General features: G+C 40.0%; 1 protein-coding gene across 2 annotated transcripts in view; it reads left to right on the top strand.

Moving 5' to 3' along the window:
- Positions 1-6094: 6094 nt before the first annotated feature.
- Positions 6095-14891, top strand: part of LOC143275001 (protein NipSnap-like) — a 32578-nt gene continuing 23781 nt past the window's right edge. For both annotated transcript variants that reach the window (XM_076579056.1, XM_076579054.1), the window contains exons 1-4: positions 6095-6204; positions 9179-9342; positions 13136-13181; positions 14024-14115. In XM_076579056.1, coding sequence (XP_076435171.1) covers positions 6113-6204; positions 9179-9342; positions 13136-13181; positions 14024-14115 — 394 coding nt within the window. In that variant the 5' untranslated portion in view covers positions 6095-6112. The remainder of the gene's footprint in view (positions 6205-9178; positions 9343-13135; positions 13182-14023; positions 14116-14891) is intronic.

Here is a 14891-nt window from a genome sequence, read left to right as displayed (position 1 = left end):
CAGTTGCTGGGGTATATAAAGTGACTGTCGATCCATAGAAAGCGGGAGACGGCAGGACAGGCAGGCGACAGGTCGTGATGGTGGACTTCGCGGGTTGCGAAAAAAACAAACACGAACGACGTGTGAAGGCATGGTTCGTTGAACGAAGGCAACTCAGCTCGCCCCGTTGCCTTTGTGCAATGCCGCAGTTTTCGTCAGGGGGCTTATATGTCTGACATGCGTTTCGAACACCATTGTGTGTGTCCGAGGAGAAGGCACCAGTACTCTCACGTCTAGGCCGCTTATACTGTCATCTCCTTTTTGTTTTCCCCTTCACCCCGATCCTCCCACCATCCCCCTTTCTGATCAATGATTGTCGGAATAGCCTAATGACAACGGTGATAAGAGAGGACTGCCAGCTCGATTTGTGTACTGAACATTGCTAACAAAATTATTGGCACAAACTGACAAAGCAACTTTCCTTGGCTGATCTGTACCACTATGATCCAGCAGTGAAGCGGAAGGTTTTTCGAGTTACTAATGACTGCTCTCACCCTATGTGTTCCCGTTTTGAACTGTTCCCGTCTGGCCGGCGATGCCACTTGCAATGGAAAAGATATATTCAAATGATCATTTATTCCCACAGCAGTCTCGGTTTCAAGCGCTTCCATGCACTGACACAACTGACATGGCTGTCTGTATATCAAAGCCTATCTGTGATTTGCACATCTTTCATTTACTGATTAGTAATTCACATTTACCTTTTATTGCATTTTCTGATTTAAACTGTCTGTATATCAAAGCCTATCTGTGATTTGCACATCTTTCATTTACTGATTTAGTAATTCACATTTACCTTTTATTGCATGTTTCTGATTTACACAAGGTTTTATGTGACTTAGTTTCATACATAAATTGGTTTCGTCACCGAGTATTTCTCCGGGGAGGGGGAGGGGGGGGGGGTTAATAAGTTCTACTTACCATACACTTTTGTACCTGCGATATAGAGGTATGAATGGCGGCGCGACAAGCTCACATGCTGAGAACCACTGTAATTCCTGGGCTGTTCGATACTCATGATAGACACTGATTCACAACCTTATGACGGTTAGCCAACTCTTGGGGGGGGGGGGGGGGGGGGAGGTGACAGGCTACAGAACAGCCAATGGTGGTCGGTCAAAGTAAAAAAACAAAACAACCAACAACAACAAACCAACAAACCAACAAAAGACACTAAAGACACTTTCTAAAATGAACCTTTGAGGAAAAGTCCAAATTTATCAATTTTACGATGCTTTAGGCCGCCAGATTTACCTCAGAACGCACAAAAAACATGGAACTTCCAGCTCAGCGTCAGTGTCTGCCAGGAGTCTTCATAACACGTGGACGTTTGTTGTTGTTTTGACAATAATTGTGCATGCAAAGCAGGGTTTGGTGTTGAAGGACACCAGTTCTTTGGGGAGTGCATGACTTGCTGGGGTATGTAAAGTGACTGCCGAGTAGTTGACAGCGGGAGACGGCAGAATAATTTGGTGACGATGCCTGAGGGTGGACTCACGGCGCGTACTGCGTTCTTTGTACGAGGAAACTCAACATCCCGGCATTGCCTGAGCGATTTTTATGACCGTTTACCTTCAAATAGTACAGTACACGCCCTCGTATTAGTAGGAGGCAGTATAATACCTGACGTCTGCCACCAATGAGGTATAGCAAACATCTGAATGTGCACACACCTCTGAATAGTACCATCCAAAGTGGACTGGATAAGCTCCCTCTGCTCAGCAGCGATCAACGTACGTTACAGTAGCAGATCAACTCTGACTGGAGAATCCGAGTCATTCCGAACAAACTCTTGATCGAAGGAGAAACCGGTGCTCTCGCGTCTAGGCCACTTATAGTGTCATCTCAGTCCTCCTCCCCATCCCCCACCCCCTTCTTCTGACCCTTTTATCCTCCAGATATTGCCGTCCGTCGCTGGCAAATCACACACACGCGCGCGCGCGTGCGCTTACCATATCAATTTTTGACTCACTTGTGTAAACAAAGTGAGTCTATGTTTTAACCCGGTGTTCGGTTGTGTGTGTGTGTGTGTGTGTGTGTGTGTGTGTGTGTGTGTGTGTCCGTGGTAAACTTTAACATTGACATTTTCTCTGCAAATACTTTGTCAGTTGACACCAAATTAGGCATAAAAATAGGAAAAATTCAGTTCTTTCCAGTCATCTTGTTTGAAACAATATTGCACTTCTGGGATGGGCACAAAAAAATATAAAATGAAGCCTAATTATATGCAAACTGCATTTACTGTTATATTTATATTTTTTGTATTCTCTAAACTTGGCACTTTGATCTGATATTCTGACCCAACAACAAGAGCAGTCATTATTATCATTTTTTGTTCAAACAGGAACTTCTTTTGCTAAGCATGGAAGTTTTATTTATTTTGCAAACGTTTTGGTGCAGATAGTATGTCACGGCTCGTTGGCGATCTGCGTGCATGCCTGTCTGCACCTCTTTTTCCTTCCCCCTTTTTCCCCCTTTCTCTCTCCCTTCTCCTCCTATCTCTCCCTTCTCCCCCTCTTTCCATCCCTCTCCTTCACCTCCCTCTCTCCTTCATGCTTTTGCACGTGTGGTATGTCCCGTCTCCTGAACGTTTTTTTTTTTTTTTTTTTTTTTTAACTCTGAGCGAGTTCAGGAATCTATCTGGTTAGGAAAGAAAGATTTCTCTGGGCTGTTGAGGCCAAGCTTTGCAGAGAGACGGGTCGCCGTTCCAGCGTGCGTGCTGTTGGGCGCCGTCGGTGAAGTAGTGGGGGCGTTTCCCTTTGTCACCCCTTCTTCTGTATTAGTCTGTGTTTCACTCTGGGCCAGTGACGTGCCTGGTGACAGGTGAGGGAGTCTGTGTTTGTCGTAACATTGATTTAGTGATGCGACTTGCGATATTTGTTGACGTCAGAGTGAGGTTTAGGTTGCTTGTAAGGTTGGTGTGATGTTTTTTTTAGTGGATATCTTTTAAATCAAGTATTCTTTTACTTCCAAATATTTGGGGGGGGGGGGGGGCGGGAGGATTAGTAAATTTGTTGTGTTTAGGTGTAACATTTTTGCCATAATAATATTCAGCTCGGATTGTTTCAAATTTGTTTTCTTTATAATGGGGATTGTCTAATTGCAGTCTGTAGATTTTCCCAAACATTGTTGTAGGGATGGAAATGTGATATGGCCTGACTGGTGCTGTTTCAATTATTCAGAACTAGCATGATTGAAACTGGAATATTATTGCCATTTGTGGAGTCATAGTGGACGCTTTGGACGGTGTGCTGTTTAACCCTTTTATTATTTGGAAAAAACGAAAATAAACGGATCAAATACTTTTCACGGCAATAGTTTTGTACGTCGATAGCTCATGTAAAAGGTTATCCACTTGCCTTGTTTAGCGCAATGTATATTGCTTAAAGAAGATAAGGTGGGGGGGGGGGGGGGGTACTCTTTTACAACTGGTTTAAAAAACAACCAAACAATAGTCTACAGAGCCGGTGGGGTGTTACAGGTTTTCCGGTGTTTCCCTCCCTTCCGTGCCGCTGCCTTCGACGGGCCCCCAGAACACAAGTCTGGAAACTTCTTCACTCCCGCTCCCACTCCATACTTCCAACGTACCCTTTCCCACCTTCCCACTGTCCCTCTTGCCGACCAGCCTCAGCCATCGATCTACAACTACAAGTGTTCGTTTTCGGCTGTCAGTATGAGTTGAACTCTGGCAGCGGAGCTGAGCTGAACTGACGCTGCAGTTGACTGAAAATTGCATAATTGTGCTGTCGTTAGACAGAGGTGTTTTTTTTTGTTTTTTTTTTTTTTTTTTTGTAATGCCTTGTTTTGTGGCGTTTATTTATTTATGTAATTTTGCATGACCACAGTAAAGCAACGAGCTGAACTCTTCTGTGTCTCCGTGTTTGTGTTGTCGGGACGTTAGCTAGTCTGGGAAGGGGTGGGGGTTCATTGGCAACCCCTTACGGGTTGTGACATAGTAAAAAAGGGAAATTACTCTGTAATTAATGCTAGGGGACTTAATTTGCTTTAAACTGATCTTTCTCATCTTAAACATTACATTCTGAGATTATACTCAATACATAAAAAGCTTGGATTATTATTTTTTTAAGTGTATCACAAGTGAGTCTTGAAGGCCTTGCCTCTCTTGTTATTTTTACGTTCGATCTGTCGCATGTTGATCTTTTCTTTTTAAATCACAGGCGGAGTCATTACACTTTACTGGGAAAACGTGTGCGAGAGAACACACACACACACACACAAACACACACACTTGACCATCACTGACTCGCACAAACATATTATACACACAAACGTTCATAAACTGCACACGTACACGTGGGCACACACACAAACACACGGGCACACACGCGCACATACCGGCACACGTACACACGCAAGCAAACGCAAAACACACAAACGTGCATTAGTACTATATGTACATGCGCGCGCGCACACGCACGCACGCATTCTTTCGCCCTCAACCACTTTCACACAGGATCTCCTTCCTTGTCAAAAGGCTGGAGCTGTTGGTAATGCTGCATACTGAAACGACATGATCCGGCGTCACTTCAGTTGGAATATTCAGTGGATTTGCGCTCCAGGCCATAGAGACTAATCATTGAGTCTATGTTCAAGGCTGATTTCACGTCAGCTGATTATGTGGCAATACACATCATGACTGCAGTTAATAAACGTTAGTTTGATCTGGATCTAACCCGAAGTTCCAAAGATTCATCATCTGATAGTGCATCAGCTTATGGGCGTGAAATATTTGAACATTCACTGTCGCCGTCGGCTCTCTTGTGGCTGTTTAATATGTATTGCATGACGTCACTCCTCCACATACCATTCTTGTATTTGAGTACAGAGAGAAAATACGAATTTTCCTGTGCCTCTGACATATCCGATATCTAGAATTCACTTAATTCTGAATCGTCTGACACCACATGTATGTTCAGGAAAATTCTTGTTTTGAAGCTACAGGCCGGCAGACAAATATATAGGTTTTTCCATGAGCTTATTGTGGCTGAATAATATGTATTGCATCAGTGACGTCACTCCTCCACTTCAATACTTGTCAGTCTTTGGCGTTTGAGTAGCACAGAGAGAACTTGAAAATACGAATTTTTCCTGTGCTTTTGTCATATGGAAATTAAAAGTTTATTCAGTTCTGAATCTTTTGACACCACATACATATTCAGGATAATTCTTGTTTTTTAAGTCACTGGCACACAAATATGTGGGGTTTTCAAAAGCTGATTTCTCCATTTCTACTCCTCGGGCACACGAACTGAACTAGCTGAAAAAATCATAGAAAAAGAACTATGACAGATAGATCCATTCTGGGTTTTTTTTCCTATCTTAATCTTTGATTTTTATACTTTTAGAAGGTATACAAAAATTTAAAAAATGATAAATTGCGACTTGAGCCGGTTTTTTCCGGCCCGTGCCGGCTGCGTCACTGACATATGTGTACAGCGTATGTAATCACTGAAAACATTAAGATTTTTTTTTATCTGTAAAACTTAAGACAACTGCAATCCATGCGAATGATATTATGCAAATAGATCTAGTGGAGTTGAGTTTAAATAGATCTAGATCTGGCTCTGTTAATCTACGATGAAAACCAGACTGATGTCGAAATAAAATTTTCTGCCGGGTCGGTGTGATTTATGTATGTTTTAAGCCAATAGTGCATTGAAAAGTACTTACAGAAGAAGCTTTTTTTGAAATGTGTGTTGGAAATAGTCCATCAGCGCTGTGTCATCACTATGGCTGATCTCCATGTTGCAAGTATCCGTAAAAGAAGACTAAAGAAAAATCCAAAATCGACAAACTAGTGCAGCAGACGACGGTTTGTGTGTGACGTCACAAGTGGAAATATAAAAGTAAAACTGATTTTTCAGGCAACAGATCACAGATTTTTTTTTTCTTTACCCTGCACTCTAAAGTTATATATTCATAAATTGTTATTAACGGTAAATTTAGTTATTATCAAAACAGTAAATCTTTATCTAAATATTGGAGACTATTTGCCTGACGCAAATAGCATGCACATATGTGTTTGATACCGGTAAAGAGACCTCATTGCAACATGGCGGCCTTATCTGGGGTGGGAAGAAGGCTCTGTTCTATCTCTCGGCTTTTGCCATCTTCGGTAGGCTGGCAGGGCCCACTGACCGTCAGGTTTGTAACAGAAAGTTTTGTTGAACCGTTAATCTTACGCATTAATCGCATAATCATGGTTAAAACTTTCTTGCTTGATAAGAAGGTAGTGTTGCAGACGTCAAAGTAAATCTGACCTTCACAATCAGTCGAATTGTTTACCGTTTACGAGCTGTTGTTGAGTGCATTGTCAATGACCCCATTTCGGTCCAGCTTTGGCTGGTCGTCGCAAAATCTTTACAAACGAGTTCGCGGGATTCCTCTTAAGTTTTGCTGTTCAAAAATAACTAAGCATAGTTGGTAGTTGTAATATAACATTGTTTTAAAAGTTGAATCGTTGTTTCTTTTTTTTAATGTCAAAACGCCTGCGCCGGCACGAGTTCATGAAAATAATATGAAGTGAACCTTGCTGATGTGAAATGGCAGGAGTTCGAACCAGCGGTAGCAGGTTACACAATGAAAAAAAAAGAAGTTTGCATTGAACTTTTATGGTCTACATTCGAATGTTTAAAGGTTTTATTTTCCCCACTAGCTCTGTCCTATTACTGTTTGGGTGATGGTATCACTGTGTGTGTTACTATCTATATAATTATGTCTTGGAAGCCTTTGGAACCATTATTTTGATTTAGTGACTGTTAAGCAAAAGAAAAAGGAAAAAAAATAAAAACAAAACAACTTTATACAGTATTGATGAGAATTAGTGTTGTCCTTAGAAACAACATGAAATCAGTCTCCTGAAAACCAACTGTGTATTCATGTGCATATATGTGTGTCACTGTGCATGTTTGTGCCTGCTGTGTGTGTGTGTATGTGTGTGCTCACTGTGTGTGTGTGTGTGATCAGCTGTGTGTGTGTGTGTGTGTGCTAATCCTGATGGGATAATCAAGGAAAATCCATTTAAACTAAAGATCAAAAAGATTATTATGTGACATTCATATCCAGTGTTCCCAATGGGCCTGATTTTTTGAGGGTCACTGTGACCCTTTGACTGGAATTTTTGAGGGTCATTGTCACATTTCTGAGGGTCAACAGGAAAACATACAAAAAATCAATGAAGACAATTGTACAATGAAAATGAAAAGAAACCCACACCTTCTCCAAACAAGGACATTCGAAATGCTTGAATACAATGAAAACACAGTCAACTACTTATAATGAGCACATAACCATACTCACTACTAATGAACACACAACAGCGTTTGCCTGCATCGGCAAGGGAAGTTACTCTAACACGTTTTTGGCCAGCTCAGTTTCGTCTGCTATGCACTAGCCTAAGCTTAGGCCCACGATGCGTGCTTCGCGGTTTTCCTGGAAGCCGTAAGATGCTTGTTAGTTTCAGGAAAAAGTGTGCGTCACATTGACGCACAGGGTAAAAATTTTGTGCGTCAAAGTTGTAAATCTGTGCGTCATTTACGCACATATGTACGTTTTTGGGAACACTGATATCTTTACTTTATCACAGAGTGACAGACCAACAGAGTTAATGTGTGGGACTGACAGTTAAGACTTCTTCTTGCTAGTTTTGTAATCACATGAATGTGCTCAGATGACACAAAGTTTATATTTTAATTTTGGAATTTACATTCTGCTATTGTGTACCCTTCGTCAGTTCATGCCCAGACAGGAGTCAGAGGATTAACTTACCTTGATTGTTAATTTACTTGAAAAAAAAATGCACATTTGTTTTGAACAATTTGGTCCAGGTAATGGTATTTAGCAGGTTCAGTGAGCCATTGGATATCTGATCAGCATAGTGTGTGTCCTTGGGAAATTCACCTTCATCAGATTCTCATTGCTATACCCAGGTGTCAGCAGGTATCTGTTTTGGTTGGGGAATGTTAAATTTTAAACAGTGGAGGAGGCCTGCTTACTGTTCTGAGCCCTTGACATTGTGGATAGGATCTAACTGCCATGATGGCTAAAATTAAAAATGACTTTGGGAGTTTTAACATAAATAGGGTACTTTTAACCCAAATGTAGGACATGACTTCAATACTACTGGTACGAGAAAACAACTTAGTAACATGAAAACAAGATCTTGAAGCAGAATTAATATACAGCTAGTCGTTTTGTTTCAATCCTTGAATGGCTGTAAAAAGTCACAACTTTTCTTTTCGGGGTTATTTTTCATTTCTTTGCACTTCATAGAGCACATTCTTTGATATATATATTTTTTTTTCTTTTTTTTTCTTTTCTTTATCATTTTTTAATCATCTTTTACCTTTTTGTAAGATTCTGCACAAGTTCTTCACTGGCTGAACTAGAACAATAACAACAAATGTCACACACTCAAATGCATTTTTTGGATGTTTTCATATTTATGGACAATATCTTTGTTGCACTTTTATTATTTTTTTATGTGTGTTTACATATGTTTTGATTTTTAATGCAGAAAAAAAACAATGAATAAATAAAATAAGAATGTTCAAAGTCACAACAAAAGGGTAGACCTCTCAATGAATAGCAGAGAAAAAAGTGCTGTGATTCCTGGTTACCATGATCCACACTGTTGACTTTGTATTGCAATACTTTTTGTTACAACAGGTTGCTCTATACATCCCTCACAAACATCTGACAGTGAAGAGATTCATGGTAGCAATTATCAGTTTCAGAATGCTGCTAGTGCTTATAAAAGATCCAACAAGAACAAAACTGTTGCCTCCGGCAAAATTCTGAAGAAAAATTAAACAAAAAAGAAAGGAAGAAAAGGGAGTCATTGCACTATGGAGACACATGAGCAGACCAAATTGACCATTTGGTGTCATATACTGTCTGGTTTGCATCAGTTTGACATGGTAAGTATATTTAACCAAACTGGGAGTATACAAACTCCTCATTTTAACATTATTTTGGTTTCTCTTTGACTGGTTTTAAGAACAGACAGGTAGGCATTTAGCCCACAGTGACTCGTTTTCAATCGGCTGGGCAATAAGCAGTATGATTTGGGACTTGTGTGTGTTGTTGTTGATAAGTGAAGCATATTATATCATTTTAGGTGTATGAGTGCTGGACCCAAAAGCGAGGTTCAGAGGGAGGGTGAGCCAGAAGAGAAGAAGGCAGGCTGGCTGACCAACCTGCTGAGGGTGCGGACGCTGGAGCCCAGCAGAGAGTCTCACTCCATGCAGCTGTCCAGCAAGGAGACTGTCTATGAGATCCAGTGTAAGTATGTGTTGCTGGGCATGTTGCAGATCTATGACTCATGAGATCCAGTGTAAATGACTTAGTGTGTTGCTAGGCATATTGGAGATCTATGAGATCCAGTGTATGTGACAGTGTGTTATTGGGAACATTGGAGTTGTATGAGATCCAGTGTAAGTGACAGTGTGTTACTGGGAACATTGGAGGTCTATGAGATCCAGTGTAAGTGACAGTGTGTTACTCGGAACATTGGAGATCTATGAGATCCAGTGTAAGTGACTTAGTGTGTTACTGGGCACATTGGAGTTCTATGAGATCCAGTGTGATTTAGTGTGTTACTGGGCACATTGGAGATCTGTGAGGTCCAGTGTAAGTGACAGTATGTTACTGGGCACATTGGAGATCTATGAGGTCCAGTGTGACTTAGTGTGTTACTGGGCACATTGGAGATCAATGAGATCCAGTGTAAGTGACTTAGTGTGTTGCTGGGCACATTGGAGATCTATGAGGTCCAGTGTAAGTGACTTTGTGTGACTGGGCACATTGGAGATCTATAAGGTCCAGTGTAAGTGTGTTGCTGGGCATGTTGGAGATCTATGAGATCCAGTCTGAGTAACTTAGTGTTTTACTTGGCACATTGGAGATCTGTGAGATCCAGTGTAATTGTTTTGTTGGCCACTTTGGAGATCTGTGAGATCCTGTTTAAGTGTGTTGCTGGGCATGTTGAAGATTGGTAAGGTCCAGTGTGTGTTGCTGGGCACGTTGGAGATCTGTGAGATCCAGTGTAAGTATGTTGCTGGGCACTTAGATTTATGAGATCCATCGTGTTGCTTGGCATGTTGGAGATATATGAGATCCAGTGAAAATGTGTTGCTGGGCACATTGGAGAATGGTACATGAAATTGCTTGTATGCATACACGTTTGCAAGCAAGTGTGCCCATACTCAGTCTGGCATAACACATGGTTCGCTCATATGTACAGTGCATGCGCACATACACTTAAACATGTACACACACACACACACACACACACACACACACACACACACACACACTAGTATACTGCTATTGCTTTCCAGACATGCTTAAAGTATAGCTGCTTTGTGAAAATTTCAGTGGTGATCATGCTGCTAAAATTACAGCATGTGTTGTAGAATGCATGAAAATTATAAGATGCTGATTTGTAAAATGTGCATTTGCATTAACACTTTGGCTGCTGATGTTGCTTTTTGGCATCCGCTAGGGAGGCCGCTGATGTCGCCAAAAGGCGACCTGATCAGGGTAGGTCATTCACAAACCTACCACTCTTATTTTGGGGAGGTTTGAAAGGCCATATTTTGTGCATGTGACTAGGGGAATCCCCTTCTATTGATTGACGCCATCTTTACCGTACTTCTGCAAGTTTTCAAGTGAATTTATTATAGTTTTATCCGCAACTTCGATCTTTTCATTTTCCAAAATGGCTGCATCGACGAGCAGACAACGCTACTTCACAACTGAACAAGTTATTGAGCAACTGAGACTGCAGCCAGGCCAGCAAAATGAAGATTTGAGCGAAGAATACCGGTATGATGATGAGAGGTTTCATTGTTTGAGGGGGAGGGTTATAGTGATGGTGAATGGGCACTGAGCCAAGTACCAAGTCGCGAGCATACTGGGCGTGGCCAGACAAGTGGAGCAAGTGTTCCTGCTAAGGCCACCACATCAGCAGCTGTGACTGACTGTGATAGTGAGGGGGAAGAGTGTGTTGGTCAAGTGGCAGCGTCTGTGTCACGTCAGACCAACAACACAACGTGACCGTGGGTTTAGCCCGACCACACGCCAACAACCAGGAGCAAGGGGGCATGGTAGAACATCTGTGCCAAGCCTTGATTTGTTTCGGTGGGATTTGTACCACTTGGATGATCCCTACTGTCCTGCACAATGGCTTCCAAATTTTACTAAGAAAACAGGTAAGAGTGTGTGTGTGTGTGCTCGCATATATATTTCACTGAGAGAGTGTGTGACTAAGATTAAGTTGCACTCATTTTTTATATGGACAGATCAGAGGTCCACTGTTCATTCACTAGTAGCACATATAAAATTATATGTGCATTGTATCAGACAAGTGTAGGACATTGAAGAGTAAGGGCAGTATGTTTATTTACCACACAAATATTTCATGTCAGTTTTTATTTTCTTGTGAAGATTATGGAGATACACTGTGTAAAACATTCCTGTGTAAAAATCTTTGCTTTTGCTATTTGTGCACTTGTTTATGAGTACAATATCTTTTATTTGCAGTATTTATCATTAGCTTATAATAAATCAGCTGTTATATAATTATTACTGATTGTATTTCCCTTTTTTTTTTTTTTGCTCGTGTGTTTCATGTGCCCTTGTCAACACTGACAACTTCCATCCAGTGGACTTCTTTATGTTTTTCTTCCCAGAATCAGCATTCCAACTCACGGCTGACCAGTCTAATCTGTATGCAGAGGAGCTGTCAGGCATCACTGAACTCAGTCAACATTCAAGGCTAAATGCTGCCAAAGACGTCACTGTCCCAGAAATGAAGGCATACACAGCACTTCAGATCGTGATCAGGCTGTGTTGTAAGCCTGAAATTGAGGACTACTGGCGGACATACTGGCTGCTCAACCTGCCATTTGGAACCATAATGTGCAAGAAGCCAATGTGTCCCACTCTGTGCTTTGAACTGTATCACACTGTGGAGGACTACAGGAAAGCAGCAGCAACCAAAATTCACGGTCTCAAACAGTGAACAGTTCAGACCTGTGTACATATTTGTATGTATTTACCTCCATTCTTTTATTTTCTGACTTTAGTAGTATTTCAGTTTCACCAGATAGTTGTAAAGTGTATATGTAGTTCCACCACAGTAAGACATTTCAAGTGAGGACACTATGAAACCTTCAAGTGAAGTGACAGAAATCCTCATTTTTCTACAAAAACGCATGTTCATTTTGTGTGTGTCCCATGGATTATATTCTGGATTACACCATTACATGGGAAAAATAGTTGTACTGAAGACTTTATCAATTGCACTGCAGTGATGTTTGTGTTGTACCTGTCTTTGTTTATGTCTGTAATGTGTTGAAGTGCAAAATTTGTATTGAAAAAAAAACAAAACATAATAATTAACACAAAAATAAAAAATATTTCACTTGTACCAACGTCATTTATTGCTCCAAAACACAAAAATTTCCATCATTCCTCTTACTTTAAAAAAACAACAACAGGAAGTCATTTGGTTCAAAAACAAAAAAGTTATAGTAATTTGAAATTGGTATGTGTAATTTCATGCTCTTTCTTGAAAATCAGCTGGTGCCAGGGAGTGTTGCACTCCAAACTCCCTGGTGGCGAAAGGGTTAAAAGTTCATCTATACTTAGATGCTGATTTATCAGTTTCAAGCATCTCTTCATGAAGTATGCAGTTTTACTTGGCCTGCCTTGACATTTCCAGTTCCACAGGACTATGTTGCCAGCTGAACCACAATGTATACAATACTGATACTGAGTGGTCACAATTGCTGTGGTATTTTGTGTGCATGTTTGTGTGTGCTTGTGTGTGTACGTTTGTGTGTGTGTCTGTGTGTACAAAAATCCAGTAGATGCATGTCATAAAAAGAAAAGATTATGCGAATTTGTGTGTGTGTGTGTGTGTCTGTGTTGACCAAAGCCATTGAGTTTTTTTGTTGTTGTTCTTGTTCTTGTTTTGTTTTTTGTTGTTGTTTTTAAGAAAGAAGATTGAAGGCAGGAGGATGAAAACTATGGAAGAGATTGTCAGTGGTTTCTTGACTTGTGTTGACAGTTCATGCTGTGAAACCAGAGTTCATGGAGGACTACCTCAATCAGTTGTAAGTGTTTCTGATCTGTTTATGATGATTTCCTTTCAGTGGAAACAAATGATGAAATAAATTATTAGTCAAAGCATGCATATAAGAATTTTTTTAAATGCAGTTTATCAGTTTTAGAAACTGTTCTTTGAAGTTGAACTTCAAAAATAAGACATGGTTATCAAAGTGATGAAGGTAATATCACCTGTTAATTCTGAAAGATATGATAAACAGAAAACAGATTCTTTGTGTATGCATGTAATGTATGTTTCATTTTGGTTTATGATCAAGTAAATTTACTGGTGTATCTTTAGAGCGGTATGGACCTCACAATATTATATCTGTTAGTTATGTGTTTGAATATGACTATAATTTGCACTGCAATACAATCCCTCTAATAATGTGGAGACTTGATGCCTTTTTTTTTTTTTTTTGTTTTTGTTTTTGTTTTGTGGTTGTTGTTGTGGGTTTTTTTTGTTGTTGTTGTTTGTTTGTTTTGTTTTTTTTACAAATATATCTTGTAATTCAACTTTCAAGTGCTAGTGATGTTGTGGGAAAGGAAATTTCTAATAGTACTTCATCACATGTTAAATGAAAATATAGAAAAAAAAAGAGAGAAAAAAACAAACAAACAAAAAAATCAAAATAATGTTAACAGCTTTAATCATGAAATAATGCAGATCTACCTTGCATTTTGATACCTACAGTAGATACTTTTGTTCAGTCAAACTTAAGCCAGATTTATTCCATTTTTTCACAACAATGTTGTAATGTTTTGGCAGAGATCTTTGCCAGTACATCTTGCTGAGATTATGCACACAAAGTATTTTTTATTAAAAATTTTTTTTTTTTTTATCTTTCAGCAAAATATTCAAACAGTTAATGGATGAAAAGAAGGCCGGATCTGAGCTGATTGGAAGTTGGACTGTGGAGATTGGAGATCAAGATGAAGCAAGTAAGTCATAACGATGAGAATAATGATAATAATAATGATAATGTAATTCTCTTCTCATAGGCTGTCCACATAATATTTTTCAGTGAATTCAAAAACTTCAAAACAATGCTGCCCATCTGACTCTCAGAGTCCCATGTACTGATCACATTTCTCCTCACCTCTGCACTCTACATTGGCTCCCCATTGAAGTGAGAATTAAATACAAAGTTGTGTGTCTCTGCTATTCTGCTTTCCACTCCGCAGGACCTACATATCTTTCTGACCTTTTCATTGTTTACACTCCTGCAAGAAATCTCCGCTCTTCCTCTGACTGTTACCATTTGAAACTTCCTTGTGTCAATACAAGATCCTATGGTGAACGTTTTTTCTTCTTTGCTGCTCCTCACATCTGGAACAACTTTCCTCATCATATCCGTGCATCTGATTCTATTTCTGCTTTTCACTCATCACTAAAAACTCATCTTTTTAAAACCTATTTATAAGCACTCTCAGCTTCCTTGTTCTCCAGCACCACCCATGGAGTGTGTGTGGGGAGGGAGGGGTAGGGGAGGGGTTTTTGAGTAAGAGTGTTCATGAATGTTTTATGTAACTTGTAATATTTTTCTTTCATGTAAAGCGCCCTGAGCTCTTAGAAAGGGCGCTATATAAATGTACATTTTAGATGCATTTATATAGTGCTTCTCCTGCAGCTCTAAGTGTATTTCATAATACATGTAGTATAAGATACAAAATCACAAAATACTATTTAGAAACAAAACAAAAAAACAAGTGTGACA

The sequence above is a fragment of the Babylonia areolata genome, chromosome 29 (genome assembly GCF_041734735.1).
Source record: "Babylonia areolata isolate BAREFJ2019XMU chromosome 29, ASM4173473v1, whole genome shotgun sequence".
NCBI lineage: Eukaryota > Metazoa > Mollusca > Gastropoda > Neogastropoda > Buccinidae > Babylonia > Babylonia areolata.
The sequence above is the reverse complement of the archived record's forward strand: the minus strand, read 5'-3'. Positions and strand labels throughout refer to the sequence as shown.